Source organism: Oryza glaberrima, chromosome 4, assembly GCF_000147395.1.
Source record: "Oryza glaberrima chromosome 4, OglaRS2, whole genome shotgun sequence".
NCBI lineage: Eukaryota > Viridiplantae > Streptophyta > Magnoliopsida > Poales > Poaceae > Oryza > Oryza glaberrima.
Window position 1 is genome coordinate 29,723,348 of NC_068329.1, and position 19,264 is coordinate 29,742,611.

At 40.3% G+C, this 19,264-nt stretch overlaps 3 protein-coding genes across 3 annotated transcripts; 1 reads left to right on the forward strand and 2 right to left on the reverse strand.

The window, feature by feature from the left end:
* The first annotated feature begins 6,398 nt into the window (after window positions 1–6,398).
* Window positions 6,399–7,239, forward strand: LOC127770101 (uncharacterized). Its single transcript, XM_052295776.1, has 2 exons — window positions 6,399–6,721; window positions 6,910–7,239. Exons 1-2 carry the CDS (start codon window positions 6,506–6,508, stop codon window positions 7,072–7,074), a joined length of 381 nt encoding a protein of 126 aa, XP_052151736.1. The 5' UTR covers window positions 6,399–6,505; the 3' UTR covers window positions 7,075–7,239.
* Window positions 7,240–7,787: 548 nt separating this feature from the next.
* Window positions 7,788–14,438, reverse strand: LOC127770096 (glutamine synthetase, chloroplastic). The gene is made up of 14 exons (XM_052295770.1): window positions 14,288–14,438; window positions 13,923–14,200; window positions 13,455–13,494; window positions 13,171–13,274; window positions 13,027–13,075; window positions 12,780–12,886; window positions 12,579–12,666; window positions 12,335–12,463; window positions 12,144–12,218; window positions 11,754–11,807; window positions 11,637–11,674; window positions 8,709–8,868; window positions 8,568–8,628; window positions 7,788–8,181 (listed from the first exon to the last, which is right to left on the reverse strand). Exons 2-14 carry the CDS (start codon window positions 14,162–14,164, stop codon window positions 8,042–8,044), a joined length of 1,287 nt encoding a protein of 428 aa, XP_052151730.1. The 5' UTR covers window positions 14,165–14,200; window positions 14,288–14,438; the 3' UTR covers window positions 7,788–8,041.
* Window positions 14,439–15,044: 606 nt separating this feature from the next.
* Window positions 15,045–18,163, reverse strand: LOC127770095 (uncharacterized). The gene is made up of 4 exons (XM_052295769.1): window positions 17,833–18,163; window positions 17,502–17,735; window positions 15,963–17,183; window positions 15,045–15,881 (listed from the first exon to the last, which is right to left on the reverse strand). Exons 1-4 carry the CDS (start codon window positions 18,057–18,059, stop codon window positions 15,254–15,256), a joined length of 2,310 nt encoding a protein of 769 aa, XP_052151729.1. The 5' UTR covers window positions 18,060–18,163; the 3' UTR covers window positions 15,045–15,253.
* Between the last annotated feature and the right edge of the window lie 1,101 nt (window positions 18,164–19,264).

Consider the following 19,264-nt stretch of genomic DNA (forward strand, 5'->3'; position numbering starts at 1 on the left):
GTTGTCCATGTCAGTGGAATTGATTTTAGCTAGGTCAGCCCTGTGGTCTAATCCAACATCAAGGTGGAGCAAGCGGTAGTACTCGTGGCATTTTGCTTTGTAAATGTGGCTCTAGTACGTTTTTGACCAACCAAACCACTTACTGTGTGCTACAGTGCTGCACTGTTAAGATAGCGTTAGCAACGACATGCATGCAGTGTTCAGCTAATCCAGAAGATCTACGGGATTCCATGGTGTCTTGTGATCTTTTGGGGTTATTCGTTAGATTTTTTAAATATATTATTTACTCTAAATTTTGAAAAATACATTTTCTAAAAAACTTTCTTCTATTGTATTCTTTATATATAATATTTATTTTAATTTATTTGTCAAATTTGAGTTTCAATATTTTTTTTGAAAGGATGATTTTCAAAATATTTGATTTACCTCTATAATATGTAGCAATAACACGTTCGACGATCTAAGCCTATTTGGTAGGACTAACATCTAAATTTAATTTCATAAGTTAAATTTGAAGTGAAGTTGTGAAGCTGTCTAAACTCAGCCACATCTCTAATTCATTTTGTGAGAGTACTCTAACCAGCTCCACTCTTATTTGGTTGGGCTTCAACTCTAAGATAGATAAATAGAGTTGAAGCTGAAACTGTATCAAATAAACCCTAAATCAAACGGGTTGAGCTAGTTAGTCATGCCACTCGATTGTTTTAGCTTTCATTTATATTCTTATGAATATGTGGAGAGTCTATGTATTATACTTTGTATATTACCCTTATATGCTAGGTACTCGTGCATGTGCTAAGGTATGATATTAGGTACCTGCTAATCAAAGATGACTATGACCACAATGTGTTATCCCTTTCAAGAACCTTGAGGACCCATACATAGACAAAGCTAGGATTATTAGATATGATCACTAAGTAGTATGATAATTCTGCCGCCGTTTTGTGTGTCAGCTGCCACATTATACCGTACCACAGTGGTACCTAGTACGTGCTGATCATTTCGATTGATTTGGGGCCAGTAAATCTCTTTTGGTTAAATGCATCTTTATATCATATCTCGTACATTTATTATGATCATCTTTAATTTGCACATTTTGCGTGTCTTCTTTTTGGTTGTCGTCTTGTCCTTGTTATGATCTTCTAAATGCTGAATATATATGCAAATTAATTAAGGGACGGAAAGTACGTAAAGAGTACACCTGAGAGCGATAAAAAGAAACCACGCCTTTATCTCTATATATGATGGCAGAAGACAGAACTGTAATCATCAATCCCATCTTTTTAATGGTGAACTGTGAATCTGTGAGTAAATGTGATCATCAGTTAGAAAATGAATATCTAAAGCTCGGGTTTTTTATAGGCCGGCCTGCTTAATTGAATCTACATGGGCCTAGAATCGAGGGGCCTAATGTCACTGTTGCAGAGACGACCCAACTGCCTGGCTGTGAAACATAGGCTTAATTCATTTGGTACAACGTTTTCTCCCCTCTATTTCTGCAAAAACCGAACCGTTTCAATTTCGTTTTTAGGTGACTAGAAAAAATGCCATGCATTATAACGGATGAAGGCTATTTTAGTTTTATTATCACTGTTATACGGTTTAGTTAGGGTGAAAATCCTTGTGGGAATTTGCTTGGATATTTTTTTTGAAAATCATAAGTTATAATTAGGAGTCCAACTCTTATCTCAATTTAGCATGCAAGTTTTTTTAAAATGATTTTTATACGACTCCTTTTATATTTTTAAAAGTGTCCCGAGTTAGCATGCGAGTTTTTTTTAAAGAGATTTCTTATAAAACATCTATTGTATTTTTAAAAGGGAACGATCATAAAAATCGACTCAAACACAGATCCGTATTTCCAAAAACGAATAAACTTAAAAACCGACTCAAACACGAATGACCTACCAAAGTACCAGCAAAAACATTTTCAATTTTTATAATAGTATAGATAAGGGAAGAATTTTACTACTCCCCCCGTTTCAAAATAATTTTATTTTTCATCCATCCACACATGTGTGTAAAATTTAAAAAGTTAGATACTTCCACTTTATCAAATCCCAATACAATTATTTCCACTTTATCTACTTTCAATATATTTATCTTCTACTTTCATAAATTTTTGATGCAATGATTACTTAAAAACCAATTTTAGTTTGAGATCAATAGAAAGAGCTAAAAATTAACTTATCTTGAGACAGAGTAATCGCTTACAACAAATGGGCAAGGCAGCCATGCGTTGCACAGCAGCACAAGCCAACCGATCGAGCAGTTGTCGATTAGAGTGGACCTAGCTAAATAATCCTAGTAGTACAATGCATGGATACTCTCTCTGTTCCGTCGATCCAGTGAGTTCGTGGAGACACACACTAGTACACTGCTGCTGCAATGCAGGGGTAGTGGAGTCGTCGTCCACCACGTATCGTGCAGAGGTTGGCTAAGGGAACGGATGGAAGCAAACAACATAGCACACGGTCGCATGCATTGCATGATGCAGCGCCACTAACCGGATAGATGAGATCCATCTGTGAAAAAGGAAAAAATAAAGGCGCATATAGCATGTCACGCAGAGGCATTTCAAAGCTTTAAGCATTGGTAGCAAGTCGTTGTGCTGTGCATCAGCATCATCGTACTGTGGGTGAGTGAGATGGAGACAAGTGCAGAAGCTGCGGACCCTGCAGGCTTCTTGGGCACTTGGCTGGCGCTCACCGTCCCACCGACCATGCGCGCGACGCGCAGCTGCCGATCGCCTGTCGGCGCAGGCGTGCTGGGTATCAGATAATATGGGGCCAAAAAACACCGACTCGTGTAGCCCGGCATTCACGTAACGGTAGAAGCAGCGGCGGTAGCGGCAGGGCCAAGTGGTTTTCCACCAAAATTTTCTGATATAGTGGAGTATCAGTGAATGACAGCTTGCTAACTGAAAGTGTTTGGGGGTGACACATACTAGTAGGGGAAACTCCATTCATCCTTTAAGAGAATATTCTCTTATTTTACATGTCACTCAAAAATCATTAAAAAAATTAAAATAATTTAGTAAGATCGATCAATATGTAATCGACAACACATACCAATGATAATTAATTCTACTTATCATCCATTTAAACGTGTTACTAGTTATTCCTCGTAAACAAGCGATTCATTAATATTTACATTTCTCAATGCCCATGTAGCCAATCATGTGTGGAAGAATAGAGAGTCATGCATTAAATCCGAGAAAGTCATTAAGAGGATAGGCTGTTGGATTGAAATATGCCTATCAAAAATAAATTTTTCAGATTTAGAAATATGACTATCAAAAATAGATGGAGGGAGTATATCATTTATCAAACCTGCATATTTAAATTTGACTCATAAAAAAACAAAAATAATAAATTTAACTATGAATGAAACTGTAATTCATGATCGTTTTTGTTTCAAATCGTATAAATCGAATTTCATCTTGCATATTTGCATACAAAGATATATCATATACTCCATCCGTTCCAAAATATAAGGCACAACCACCCTTAACCCAAATATCAAGAAACAATTATTATCATCTCCTAGTTTGAATCAACCTAATAAATATAATGCATGCATCCAATAAATTTGAGATCTTGAGGGTGGAGGATTTAAAAAAACAATAATTTAATGAAGAATATGTCCTAATTAATTGTATGTATGCATGTATGGCTTATATTATGGAGCATAAAAAAAATAGTTGTGTCTTATATTATAGAATGGAGGGAGTATTGATCTATCATAGTATTTTTTTTATTTTTTATAAATTTTTAAACACCGTGCATAAAATAAGAGAATATTATCTCGAGGAACAAAATTCAACTTTCATGCTAGTAGGAGTGTAGGACTGCAGCCATTTCAACTCTTCATTTTACTATATTTTTCCTTTTTACGAGATGTGTGTACACCCTTCATGGGCTGGAACTGGAAGCCTTGAATTGACGCGATCTGTGACTGTGTAGGCCCGCATTTGGATAACTGTTTCGTGTCAGCCGCTCAGCTGCGCTCTGGACACTAGCTGCTTTTTCACGCACTGTTTGTCCGTTGACCACAGAGACGAAGCCGGCCAGGCCTTGCATTTGTTCAGTCCATCGGATATCTTTTCTCGTTAGCCTTGCATTTTCTTTTCCCGGGCCATCAGAGATCATCTGTTCATTCATAAACGAAGAAAATCCAGTTTATAAAAGCTTGGACAATCCCCTAGAATACATACAGTTATGTGTACGCTTGGCTGGAATCCAGTCCTTTCACCTGTGACCCCCTACGAGCTGGGTTCTCCTTTAGTACGGACATATTTGGTAAAGCTCTATCTCTTAAATTTAATTTTAGAAGTTGGGGTTAGAGTAGATTTATAAGTTAGGGTTGAAATAGATCTATAGAGTAGTCTGAATTAAGCTCCACCTCTATTGTTTATTTCGTGAGAGCTCTCTGACCAGTTTTACTTTCATTTTAGATGAAAAGGTTACAACTATAAGAAAAATGAAGCTTGAGCAGACGTGCCGAACAGGACTTTGCATTTACAACGACGACGCTGCCCTGTGCTGTGCACGCGAGAAACAGAGGGGCCGGGTGCAGCGCATGAAGCCCATACGGCAGGAAGCACGTCGCTGGTGGAACCGCGTGCGTCCGTCCTGGGCGCGAGCCGCTGGGCCGTCCGTCCTGGACTCGCGTGTGGGTTGTGCAGAAACGAGACGTCAAACGCTTTGGCGCGGCACGCGAATCCGCCCACCCACCCGCGCGCTGCGCCCCGCCGATGATCCACCACCAAACGGCTCTGTGCAAAGCCCCAAAGCCCATCATAGATGGGCAAGGCTGGGAGTGGAAACGTACGTGGAATCGGCCCAAGGATTCCCGCTAATCAAATCTCCCATGCCGCTGCACGCCTGCAACTGCAACGGCAACCGTGCGTGCTCCCATCCACCCATGACAGCGTGCGTACGTGTTCGTCTCACACCGAACAACGCTCCATGTACTATGCGACTACCGTTCGAGTAAACCCCCCTCGTCCTACTTACATGCGCGAGGCCGTTGCGAATCAATCAAAACTTCGATCGATCAACACTGGCGTCAATCAACACCAAACAATTCGTTCGATTTCTTAGTTTAGTTTAGTTTCTCGCTTAATACTCTATTCTAAAGCACAAGGGAAGCAGCCAGGAAATGGATTAGTGATGACCAAACGGACAATCAACAGTAACGCTGTTGGCTGCTGACGACTATTTTAGTTGACATGTCCATACATAAATACACATAATCCAGAGAGATGGCCAGCTCCGTGACCAGCAAAGAGACAAGGCTGGGGTCTGATAAAAGAAAACCTACCTGAGCTTGACCTCCCTGTCTCGAGCCCCCCATACTGCATACCTCATGCCATACTCTAATCAGTATAATCCAGGCATTAATGAGATGCATCAGCTTTATAATACAAAGCTAATGACATGCCAATACATGCTGCCAACCTTGCATTCCTCCAGCCTACATATGTGTCCATCGAAAGATACACCATTTTGGAATTGCCTTCTCTCTGCATTTAGGCACGCACCAAATCCTTGTAGCCATGGGCCATCACTCACCTGCCCTGCTTCATGTTAGCTCAGATTTCAGCCTCTCAGGACCATTTCTTGTGATGCATATATACTAACTTGTTGTCTCATATAGCACTAGTTACATGTTCATGGATCATGTGTAATAAACTGCCATCATCAAGGATCAGCCTGTATATGCTCATCTCTATCAATGCTAGAAGTCTACGATTACTAACAAAATTAGCACTGCAACACTCACTGACAGACAACATCAAATCAAGCTCCTACTATCTGACGACACCATGCTGTCCATGCAGCTAGGATGGAGGAGATAAGCCAACATTCAGACACCATCACCATGCGTGATGCCGTGATGAGAAGAAAAGTTTGAGCAGCTAGCTAGCATGGGTCATCAGATCATGCTGTTAGAGCAGACAGCATTGCTCAATAGTCAGAATTTTGGGTGTTTTCTTGGGTGTTGGGTCCTCATGACCTTCACCTTTGTCAGATTTAGCAGGGATCTAATGAGCAAAAAATTAGTAACAAAGAAGCCTACAGCAAGTAGCCAAATGTTGCTGTCCCCTCTGCCCCTACCTAATAAGCACAACTACTGTACACTCCAAACATCTGCTCACTCACATGCATGTGACGTTTATGGTCCAAAAACTACACATGATTATGGCAATAGTGCCTATGTCTCGGCATGTTTTGCATAATGGAGTATGGATCTCAATCATGCTAATGGCTAGCTTAGCCTTTTGTGAACTAACCTCCTTGCAAGTAGTATTATTCAGGATGGGGCCTGGTTTGCAAATATGTTAGAGTGCAGACACCATGGCCCATTTCTGTCGCTGCAACCTTCGCCAATTTATATATAAACCTCGAGGAGACATGTAGAGGGAGCATTCGCTTCATCAGTTCATCTTCTCTCCATCTCCATTTCCAGTAGTTAGTTGTCACCAGTCATCAGCACAACCATGGTTATTGATCAGAAGCTACTCTGCTTAGTGTTTGTCTCAGGAGTACTCGTCCTAGCAAATCTTGCAGATGTCTCTTCTGCTGCTGCTTCTTCACTGAGCAGGCAGCAAGATCAAGTGGCTCGAGTTCTTGGTCGCAGAGGCAGAGAACTGATAGGAGAAGGCTTGTCAGGACACCAATACCGGCATGAAGGCAAGCACAAGGAGCAACATGAGGTGAGTTCATTATTCATATGTTCATGAAATGCAAAACTGAATTTTGGTGTGTTTTCCTGTGCCTGCCTCTGCTGCATAATCTTTTTTCTAATGTCAGTGAATAGCACATTGTGCACTACCATCTTCAGCTAGAAATGCAGATGAAAAACAAGAAATAATTGTCAAGCTCATGGTGTGTCCATGTCCAGGTAGTGGCTATGGAGGCGACGACGAAGGAGACTGCAGAGACGAAGGCAGGTTGGGTGGATGATGATGAGGGCGCAAGAGAAGGGCTGATCGACAGCGCTGATTACAGCGGGGTGGCGATGCACTCTCCGTCTCCACCCAAACGCAAGCACCCAAAGAAACCATAGGCTGTCAGCTTCTCTGTTTGTCCGTGTATAATCTTCTTGTCTAGCTTAGTTAGTAGGAGTACTACTAGTACTAAGTACTCTCTTGGACTGTTAATTTCGTCATGAAATTACATGTACCCTTCTTCGCAAGAGATCGATCGATGTTCTGCTGCTGCTTCTTCTGTATGTGTTGCCATTGCTCTGTTCATGCATTGCTGTTAGCTAGCTGCAGAGATGACACAGCCAGGGTTTAAGTTTTCGACGAAAACCAACCAAAAACCGCAAAATTTAGATGTTTAGACGAGGGATGAAACTAAGGGTGCAAGTGGCTACCCACGAAAACCTACTTATAGGCTAAACTAATCCGCGAACTCACTTATTTTGATCTATAAATGGGTTCGCGGGTGACCCACTTGCACCCCTAGATGAAAGAAGATTATGAGTGAAATTTCGAATGGTTTTCTAGAATTCAAATTTGAAACAGTAAAATTCAACCAAAATTTGATCGAAATTTGGTGAAAAATGTCATTCCGCTACGGATTCAGGTCAGGCACTCGATCAGAAAGGTGAACCCTGACCACAGCTGAGAACTAACACCAGTCCATGATGGTCGAGTGTCAATTGTCAAATTATATTCTCCAAGTCTCCAATAGTGACGTTTTCATCGCAACTACAGGTTTAGCCCGGGATAAAAAACAAGGAAACATTTTTATTTCGAGGGAAGGACGCAGGACTGAAGAAACTTAAAAGTGCCCTGATGTGTTTCATCATCCGTTCTGTCACTCACAAATGGACTCAAAATACAGACCCAGATCAAGTGTGGTGTTCAACCAAAATGTTAACTGGCGAATGGAAGGTGGCGTGGTTTTCTAGAAACTGCAGATTTGTACAGACCAATCCCCAGACAGAAGAAATACAAGATCAAGACTGGTGGGCAGCAAACAAATTTTGCTGGGATTTATTTGCCCCGATTCATCGTCCAAGTTCTTCATACCTTCAGGGCCAACTTCTTAGCAGCAAGAACCTCCGCTTCGAGGGTTGGCTCCCAAAGAATTGTGGTTTCAGCCAATAGCGCTGTCACGACGTACGGGTCCATGTTTGATGCCGGGCGACGGTCTTCCAAGTAGCCTATCAGCAAGGAGATATAGCATTGTAAGGGCAAGTTAATAAGATTGAGTTGAAAAATGCAAATACTAAGTTGCACATTTGTGAATTGTGAAAACAACATTACAAGACATGCATTTGCTGATGTTGTGTTCTTTCATAGTTTCAGAAAAAAAAATGTTTGTATTTTCAACTCAAACCTGAAATATTTGGAGCGTAACAACGAAGTATTGAATTATGGAAGTACAAATGAGCAATAGGGGCAGTTACTACATGATGTGCTTATTTGCTATAAAAACTATGTTACTCTGGTTTTGGAGGGCTCAATTGGTTGCTTAATATACCAGTGGATGTTAGTGTTTTCTGAATCCCAAACACAACAATTTCAGGGGACATGGAAGAACATATACCTTTTCCCTTCGCCTCGGTGTCTCGCCCCACCCGAATAGAGCATCCACGGTTTGCCACACCCTTTAATGAAATGTTTCGTTAATATAGCTTAAAAATAGAAATTAAAACATAAAGATATAAAAAGGCCGCTGAAACCATACCCATGAGAAATTGTCAATGCTAGCTGTCTCGTGTAAACCTGTCAACCTCCTTTCATTTCCTTCACCATATGCACTTATATGCAAGTCATGGCGAAGTGATAGGTTTAGGATTGCCTTCTTGATCACCTCAAATCCTCCATCTTCACGCATACTCTTGGTGCTACATTTGCAAGACAAGCAGTATACTTCAATTGTTTGAGAAACAAAGAACATTCATTCAGTCAATCGAAGTAAATACAGGCTTATTCTGGATTTGTATTCAATAACAACTAGTATGGTGGCCCGCGCAAACTGCGCGGCTAGCTACCAATATTCCTTATTTCTATTCCAAATTTTCATTTTTTTTTCTAAATTGTATTTTTATATAGATTGTAAACTCTTATTTCAATATTTTTTATTTTTTATTTTTATAAATTAAGGTTATAAATTGTATTTCAATATAGACTCAAACTTCTACTTATATTTTCTTTTTTTAATTCCAAATTTTAGTTAGTTCTAAATTGTATACTGATATGGAGTTTTTTCTTTCAATATTCCTTTTTTTAATTTCGAATTTAAGCTATTTAAAATTGTATTTCTATATGGACTCTATTATTATTTTTCTCTGATTCCGTATTTCAATTAGTTACAAATTGTACACCAGTATGAACTCTAGCCTTCTCTTCCAATATTCATTATTTTTTAATTATCTATGTAAATTGTTTTTCTATATGGACTTCGATTAATATGAGAATTTCTAGGCCATGAGAGCAAACGCGGAGTCCAATTTTCTTAGGCTGTGTTTAGATCCAGGGGTGAAAATTTTTGCCATGTCACATCGGATATACTGACATACATTTGAAGTATTAAACGTAGTCTAATAACAAAACAAATTACATAATCCGCCTGTAAAATGCGAGACGAATTTATTAAGCCTAAATAATCCGTCATTAGCAAATGTTTACTCTTGCACCACATTGTCAAATCATGTAGCAATTAGGCTTAAAAGATTCGTCTCGCAAATTAGTCGCAATCTGTGCAATTAGTTATTTTTTCGCCTATATTTAATACTTCATAATATACTTCATACAGGTGTTAAAACGTTCGATGTGACAGAGTAAAATAACTTGTCAGCGGATCTAAACATGCCCTTATTACTTAAATAAGTTAATGCATTAGTTCTTAATCCAATTGGTTAAATTAGAAATAAACTTTGTGCATGTGGTTTGTTTGATCGTTTCCATCTCAAGTTTTTTTTACTCCGATTCCTATAGTTACTTTAAGCTTCCGTAAAAAAAAGATTTATATTAGTTGTATAACCATTATGGCCGTGTTTAGTTGTTTAGGTGTAAAAATTTTGAAGTATACGGACACACATTTGAAGTATTAAACGTAGACTAATAACAAAACAAATTACTGAATCCGCCTGTAAACTGCGAGACGAATTTATTAAGCCTTATTAATCTGTCATTAGCAAATGTTTACTATAGCATCACATTATCAAATCATGGCATAATTAGGCTCAAAAGATTCGTCTCGCAATTTACATGCAAACTGTGCAATTGGTTTTTTTCGTCCATATATAATGCTCCATACATGTGTCCAAACATTTGATGTGACGTTTTTCGCCAAAATTTTTTGGAATCTAAACACACCCTATATTAAATCTAAACTGTTATAATCTGGATCTACTATGACTCAATGGTTTTTTTTTTTCTCTTTTTCTTGATTAACATTGGAATTTCTATTTTTCTTGTCTGTTTTCACTTTTTCTATCTTTCTTGTCCGTTTCTATTTTTTCTTTTTTGTCTGTTTCCAACTTTTTTTTGTCTGTTTACACCACACCCAATCTTTGTTTTTTTGTCCATTTACACAAAACCTAATCCTAATACCCTTCTATTTTTCCTTTTTTCTTGTGCATGTGGTTTGTTTGGTCATTTCCATCTCAAGCTTTTTTTACTTCGATTCCTATAGTTACTTTAAGCTTCCGTAAAAAAAGATTTATATTAGTTATATAACTATTATGGCCGTGTTTAGTTGTTTAGGTGTAAAAATTTTGAAGTATATGAACACACATTTGAAGGAATTAAACGTAGTCCAATAATAAAACAAATTACAGATTCTGCCCGGAAACTACGAGACGAATTTATTAAGCCTAATTAATCTGTTATTAGCAAATGTTTACTGTAGCATCATATTGTAAAATCATGGCGTAATTAGGCTCAAAAGATTCGTCTCGCAATTTGCATGCAAACTGTGCAATTGGTTTTTTTTTCGTTCACATTTATTGCTCCATACATGTGTCCAAACATTTGATGTGACGTTTTCGGAAAAAAAAATTTGGAATCCAAACACACCCTATATTAAATCTAAACTGTTATAATCTGGATCTACTATGACCCAATGGTTATTTTTTTTCTCTTTTTCTTGATTAACATTGGAATTTCTTTTTTTTTGTCCCTTTTCACTTTTTTCTCTCTTTCTTGTCCGATTGGATTTTTTTTTTGTCCGTTTCCAACTTTTTTTTTTCCGTTTCCAACTTTTTTTTGTCCGTTTACTCTTTGTTTTTTTTTTCCGTTAACACAAAACCTAATCCTAATACCCTTCTATTTTTCTTTTTTTCTTATTTTCTTTCGATTAACGGGGGATTTTCTAGACCGTGAGAGCGAACGTGGAGGCTTCTTTTTCTATTACTTTATAGATATAATAGATTTAACACCTGCGAACACTTGATATTCGGTCCGTATTTGGATTGGTATTTTAGGTCTTACACATATGTTTTCTTTCCTATCAAATTCCCAAGGAATTTATTTTTGTCTCTGAATAGGCATTAGTTCAGTCAACAAAGTTGTTCTCTCAAAGGAAAAATGTCAGCAAAGCTGTGTTAAGTGTTCTAAGCTTTGTTCTTATGCTGCAGGATACTTTAACATCAGAAGAAGATAATGAAACCTGTAGTTTGTGTGGCACCCAGCTCCATTCCAGTCTCCCTGTCAGTACATTATATATGTTCAGTCTCCTTTAACGTTTGATTCGCTTTAAAGTTGGGGACAATTTACTAGGACATACCTGAATTGGTTTGGGGTCAAGGGTAAGCACTACACCAGCCTGCTCCGTTATTCTCTGATTACAGTGAGCAAACGATAATTAGAAGTGCTTTTACTGATGCAGCAATTGATATAAGCAAAAGTATAGCCATTCATAGGATGCAACATTCTGATGTTTTGAACAAAACAAAGATGATGGCTTTCAACAAGCGATTTGTAAGAATGTCAAGGTGGATCACAAAATGTGCACATGTAAACGTCTTGGCAATAATATGCATGCAGCTTGATTTTTAAACCATGGTTTGAAAATTAAGAGAGAAAACCAAAATTTCATTATGTAGGGAAATATTTTATTATTATTTGAACCAAAATTTCATTATGTAGGGAAATATTTTATTATTATTTGAAATACCTCAAGAATATATCTTGAAATCCATATGTGGTCTCCAGCTTCAATACCGACACTAGGTCCAACCTGGTACTCCCACTGCATGAATAAGGATTGTGAAGTTTCACTTGTTAAACACTAGGATTTGTTCTTCATAGAAGTTAAAACATATCCACTGATTCAGAAAACTAATTGACAAATAACAACACACATACCTGACCAGGCATGACCTCTCCATTTGTTCCACTAATGTTAATTCCAGCATAAAGACATGCCTTGTAGTGAGCATCTGATATGTCACGGCCAAACGATTTGTCCGATCCTACAGCGCAGTAGTATGGACCCTGTAATATCCAGCATGATAGTGTTTCATTAAGCATACACAACACATGGACTTAAACCATCCTTATCTTTATTATTATCTGATCAACAAAGCTCCATTCTTGTTCAGTATAATACCTGGGGCCCAGGGTAGCCTCCAACGGGCCAGCCAAGAGGCCAGTTTACGTCTCTCTGGAGCAAAGTGTACTCCTGTTCTATTCCAAACCTAGAAAAATAGTGCATAGAAAATGTCTCAACTTCACATGTAAACAAAAGTAGATGGAAAAACCGTGTTTTCTATTGTAATTTATAGCACAAAAGTGCTTGATGTTTAGTTACCATGGCACTTGGCTGACAACCTTTGGATCACTGAATACTTGTGCAGCCCTGTTACGTTTGTTAGTAGGGATGGGTTCCCCAGCTGGTGTGTAGGTATCACACATAACCTGAAACAACAGATTTTGTATCAGCTAGCATGCGATTTTTCACATGCGCCACTAACCATTGCACAGCTAATCTTTTATGTGCAGGTTAGTATGAAAAGCACATTTGAAAAGGATAAAACATTAAGGAGAAGGGATGGTACCAATATGTTGTTGCCACCTCGAAATGGGTCCTTGAATATAGCCTGTGGGCTGAAATCAGGGGGGACAGCACAAGAGAAGAGACAGAATTAGAAATCTAGAATGCTTTACTGAAGAATCACATGTACTGCAATATTTTTTCTTACTATAAGATGACTTCACTATCTTCTCCTGGAGCTTGCCCTGTGCTTGATCCATCGTAGTTCCATTTTGGTAGCTCCGAGGGGTCCTCCACTGGTTTTGATATTGTCTGAAATACAGGCATTCGATTTTTCTTTCAAGGGCCAAAGAGGTAGAAAGTAAATAACGAAAGGAGGCGCTGTGTACACTGCTAATCCCCTAAAAACGCAACTTCTCTTCCTAAAGACAGCACTGGTATCTTTATCCAAGAACAAGAACATTTGTGATAATGATGATACCAAGTGCATACCCTTGATTTGCTTCTGAGGTCAATTCCAGTTCCTCCAACCCTGCAGAATGTGGCAAAAAGGATTGCAGATTCGTTAATATATTGCTGCTTTCACCAGGAAAACGCATCGGGGATTCGCACTCCTGAAGTATTATTATTCAAGTGTGGGAACTGAAAAGCAGCTAGTGTGAGTCACCACCAGCCACCACCATGCTTGAGAAACTTTTATCTATTTTAAGGCAAAACTTGTACTCTACTAATGTTTGCTCACAGCTAATCCTATGATTCATATCTCAACCATCCAAGTCCCTAATCGAACGGTGCAGTGCAAAACCTACAAACTGTAGCAGTAGTACTAAATTGGTGCTAGTAAAAAGTGCGGATTTGGCTTATCTGAAATCTGAAAGTCTGAAACTGCTGCTACTGCTACTGTTGTGTGGGTCAAACCAAGAACAGAAGCGTCACTGTGAGATGCAGCATTTGCAGTACCAGATGTACTCGGCGATGATCTTGTCGGTGAAGGGGGTGGTGTCCATGTTGAGCAGCTGCTCCATCCGCGTCACCACCCCGGTGGTCTCCGTGCTCACGGCCATCACCCTGAACCCCGACGTGCCGCGCCCGGTCCTCCTGACTCCCCACACCCTCCCCCCCGCCGCCGCCGCAGCCGCCGCCGGCCTCGCCCGCACGGCCCCGACCTGGCACTGCATCGCCGGCACCACCGCCTGCGCCATTTTCACCCCCTACAGATAATCACCAACTCACTCAACCTGCATCAAACAAACAACATTGTCATCAGCAAAAACGAGACGAAACCGAGCACGAAAACACAAAATGCAGGCATTGCACGGACTCACCGGAATGCAGCGACGAGGAGGAGGAGGAGGAGAGGAGGCGACGTCGATGGAATTTTTAATGCGAGGAGGTGCATAAATATTTTTAGTGGCGGGCGGGAACAGCAGCATCTTGGCTTTTGCTGAGGGGATAGGGCTCCCCGCGGTTTGGGTGGACGAGATTTCTGGCCCTTGCGACCATCGGAGGCAACCAGCACACAATCCAAGCGTCCCCAGGATAAAATTTTCCCCAAAATTTTTTCTTCTTCGATTTATCAAATCTTTTCTCTTCTCCTGGATATGGAAGATGCGGCTCTCCTTGTCACGTCTACCTCCGATCGCAGCAGCGACCCATTTATTGTTGTTTATGTGCAGCGTTCATTGACCTGCAAATTGTACATTTAGTATTTGTTTGTTATTTATAATCTTGGGGGGGGGGGGGGGGGGGGGGGGGGAATGCAGCCAGAAATTCAGAAAATACAAGACTGTCACTGAGGTTATGACTGACCCTCAGATGGTGCAATAATTGGGGGAGGAGATTAGCGGTTTAGAAACGTCATCTCTTTGCAGGTGCAGCGCCAACGGGTTGATTTGGGGTCCAGAGGTCATAGATTGGATTCCATCTGGTCGGTGGCAACAAATTGTGTTTGTTTGCTTATCAACTTGCAGTTTTGTAGCAGTAGATCAGGTGGTCATGTGAGAGTGTGAGACTTGAGCAGAGAGATTCTGTGGGGCTTTGCAGCATGAGCAAGTGATTCATTTTTTATCATTAGTCATATCATGACAATAGTGAACTCAAGTTGTAACTAATCAGAACTGTAAGACCACAAGACAAAAGACCATGATAGTTGAGTTAAAATCTAATCAGAATTGTGGATGATTGAGGTGGGGCAAATGTTTCCAGACAGATTTTCTAGTCAGGGAGAAATGATACACCTAGCTGATCACTGAACTTTATCTGTCAGGAGGGAATTCTCCAAACTCCAGGAGTTAAATTTCATGCTTCCTGTGCAATGCTAGCATTCCCCTCGTGTACTGATTCCTAGTCGTTCTATACATCTGAAGCAACATTTCAAAGCTCTCACACGCGTCTTCGTACGCTACGCACCTACAAAATTTCGACTTGAAGTCTGTAAATTCAGTTAAGGATTGCTCAAGGTTGCAGCTGACTGCCTCAAGAAGCTCTTCAAGGGCTCCAAAAATGTTGCAGAAATCGACTTGGTCATTTGTGCCTCCGTGTTGCGGCAGATGCCGGAGCCAACACATCCATTGGAAGGGCTCATCGTTTTTCTCTCTCACTGCGAGCCCAATGCACATCAATGCCTCCTTGAAGTTGCAGCTCTTGTCGATTTTCTTAATTATCTCATCAAAAAATGATCTTTGGTTGCTTCTGAGAGCTTTCGAGTGAGTTGTCGTACATGAACTAGATGGTGGAAGCTTTGCTGCAACCATGCATGCCTTCCTGAAGGTTGCATCATTTTTCGAAAGCAGCCTGATTGCCACATGCAACAGGAGAGCAAATAACGAAGTTCGTGCCTCCTCTTGGGACTTAACAAATGGAGAGCTCCAGTGTTTCTCCGTCCAACAATGAAGGGCAATATGTGTAAATCCCTCCCACCTGCAACAACAGTAATAGTGAGATGCTGAAACACTAGACATGGAACACTGAGAATTTTACATAGATATGAAGAGTACTTACTCGAAGGGTGGCTCAACCTCAATAGCAAGGGTCAAATGGAGTGAGCAATCAACAGTTGAGTTCACTTCAAATCCACCAACATCAACATCAGTGTGAGCCTCGTGAACAAAGCCTCTAGGAACATACATTATGTCTCCTTCAAGCAAAATTTCCATCCTCCCACCACAATCATCCACCAAGTCATCTAAAGGTTCAAAAGGTTCATATAGTCTAGGCAAAAGTAACTTTGTGTCAGGCCAAATCATCCATTTCTTGCATCCAAGCAGTTGCCAAACAAGTACACAGTGATCATCATAATGCCGGGCCAGGCCCTGAGCTCTTGGAGGGGAGAAATATATATTAGCTCCCACAGAAGGTTGACCGAATAAATCAGCTACAGCAGAAGCTATAGCAGCAATCTTTTCAGAACGGAACTCCATACCACGCAAGGCAACTGAGAAACCATTTTTAAATGCATCCTTACATTTTTCAACGAATGCATCTGCATCCTGGAAGGTCATCCCATCATCAAAGAAGTGTTCCTCCATCGCATAACCTATTGAGGTCTGATCACATTGGTCATTTGTTCTTACAACTCTGATATCTTGCCTATACTTCACAGTGGCACCCAAGGAACCTTGAACCTCACGGAGAAATGAACTAATGTCAAGTTCATCTGAAGCAATAGCGGGGCAAGAAACAATCCCATTTACAAGTGACTGGATGATAGTATCAGGTGTTTTCGGATCAAATTCATTAAGCAGTGAAGTGAATACACTATCCACATGCAGATTCTTCTGTTTCCTAGTGACCAAGTAGGTCGACTTCTCCCAGTAGTTTAGGAGAAAATTTTCAAAGTCAGATACCGATTGTCCAAAAATGCTTCGTCTGACTTCATCAGGTTCCAGGTGGGCTGGACAGGCAATATTCATTGAAAGCCTAAAAATAGCTTCAGATATCTCATGTTCTTTCCTTTGAAGTTGATTCTTCGAGTTGATGCAGTCAGTTGACGATCCCAGTTTATCAACATTCTTCCAGATTTTATGCAACAAAGGCAGAACTTTTCTAACTACATCCTGTTGCAGATTATGCAAGCTATCAACTTGACAGGAATTCACCATGAGTACCAATGTGTCAACCATCAAGTAGAAGGATTTATTTGCTTTAGAAGCACTTTTTGAGCACTCAGTGCTTCTGATATCAATGACTCCAGAAATAAATTCCACCTGAGAAAATAGATATCTACAGGAAGTGAATTCAACCAGTCGAAGATATTCATCATATTTAAAAGGCCTGGCAATGCTTCCCATCTAATTATAAACTATCAAGCCATCTTCATCATAACATATTAACATGCTACCAGAGGAAGTTTATCATAATAACTGCAGACTTGCCATTGATCTATACATGGGCACATTGGTTAAGTTGATCTTGTGAACATAAGAGTCAAGCAACGGTTCTTGACATTTAGTAGTATATATCAGTATAGCACAAGCTACTAAAGCCGAAATACATATTGAATTTGAAAAAACAATCAGATCAATCAGTAAATATGCTTACAATATGCTCTGCAGAACAGCAGAGCCCGCAAGATGCTCCCTGCCAGCAGAAGAAGCAGAGAGATCCATTATAGCATTACAGGCAGCCTCTGCCACTCGCTGGCTCCCACACCGCAGCGCCCGTGCCAAGCAATCGGCAATGGCGGCATCGGACGCAAGCGTCTCGCTAGCCTCCATGGACTGGAGCGCCGCTGCACCCAGCACCTCGCAGCTCAACGCGGCCACAGAAGCAGAGCTGCATTGCCAATTTCTGCACAAGTTAAAGAGAAAAAAAAGAAAAAAGAAAAAAAAAACAGAAGGGGGAGGAGGATAGGAGAGGCTCTGTACTGTACCTGGAGGTGAGGAGGAGGGGGAGGATCGCGACGAGGGAGGTCGGGAGAGGGTGAAGCGACGGGCGGGAGCGCGAGAGCGCGCGGCGGAGGAGGCGGGCGACGGTCGAGTCGGAGCCGTGTGGAGTCCGCCGGTGAGTGGATCGTGCGGCGGCGGCGAGCAGGATGGGGAAGACGCTCCGGTCAAAGGCGGCGGAGGCGCCAAGGCCGCGCCTCTTCCGCTTCTTCATCTCGACCTCGCGAAGTTCGATTCGTGGCGGAGCTCCGGCGAGGCCGCCGCCGTGGAGAGGAGAGGAGGAGACGGACTCGCGAATACGTGAGATGACTATCCGTGTCTCCTATATCGGTTACGTATTCTCAGAGGTGACTCCAGCAAATTACGCTTTTCTTCCGAAGAACCTGCCTTTGTACTTTACGCCAACTGCATTCTTGGAAATGAATTGAACATATTCCGAAGTGAAATTTTATGATCAATTTTACCATACAACATTTGATACCTTGAGGTATCAAATTTTACACACAAAATTTTGATGCCTCAAGATACCAGATTTTATACATAAAATTTTGATACCTCGAGGTACCAAATTTTACACCAGAGAGTATCTCAAGATACCAAATGTTGGATGGTAAAATTGCTCTTAAATTTTACCCCCTCCGTTTCAAAAAAAAGACAAACCCTGGGTTTCCGTGTCCAACATTTGATCGTCCGTCATATTTGAAAAAATTATAAAAAAATTAAAAAGACAAGTCACGCATAAAGTATTAATCATGTTTTATCATCTAACAACAATGAAAATACTAATTATAAAAAAAATCATATAAGACGAACGGTCAAACGTTAACACGGAAACCCAGGGTTTGTCTTTTTTTAGACGGAGGGAGTACATGATAGATGATGTTAACACAACAATAGCAATTTGAAAAAAAAATACTTCAAGGTACCTAATTTTTACAAAAAAAAATACTTCGAGGTACCAAAATTTACACTATGTGTAGTATCTCCCGGCATTTTTTTTAAGATGATAAAATTACCCTATTCCGAAAGGCAACTAATACTAAGAAAATTAGTCTCAACATGATGGATGATGTTAACACAACAACGGCAATTTGATCTTTCAGAACCAATTGGCAGAAATCACTTAGTAGCAAGAGGGAATACTGTATGATATCGACTTTGAGCTTTAGCAATCGTACTGTTAGGTTAGGTGATGGAATAGTTCATGTTCTGCATGCTCTGATTTTAAACTCTTATCTTTGTACCAAAAGTCCAACACGATTAGCTCACCTAACGCAAATCCGTAGGCGCCAAGAAATTAAAACCCTTCTCTCCCTTTTGCTGTTTCCTGCTGATACCAGTGCTATATATAAGAAGGCTAAGCTCTGTTCATTAAGCAGGGAGTAATAAATCACCCATCCTGCTTAATTACCATCTATT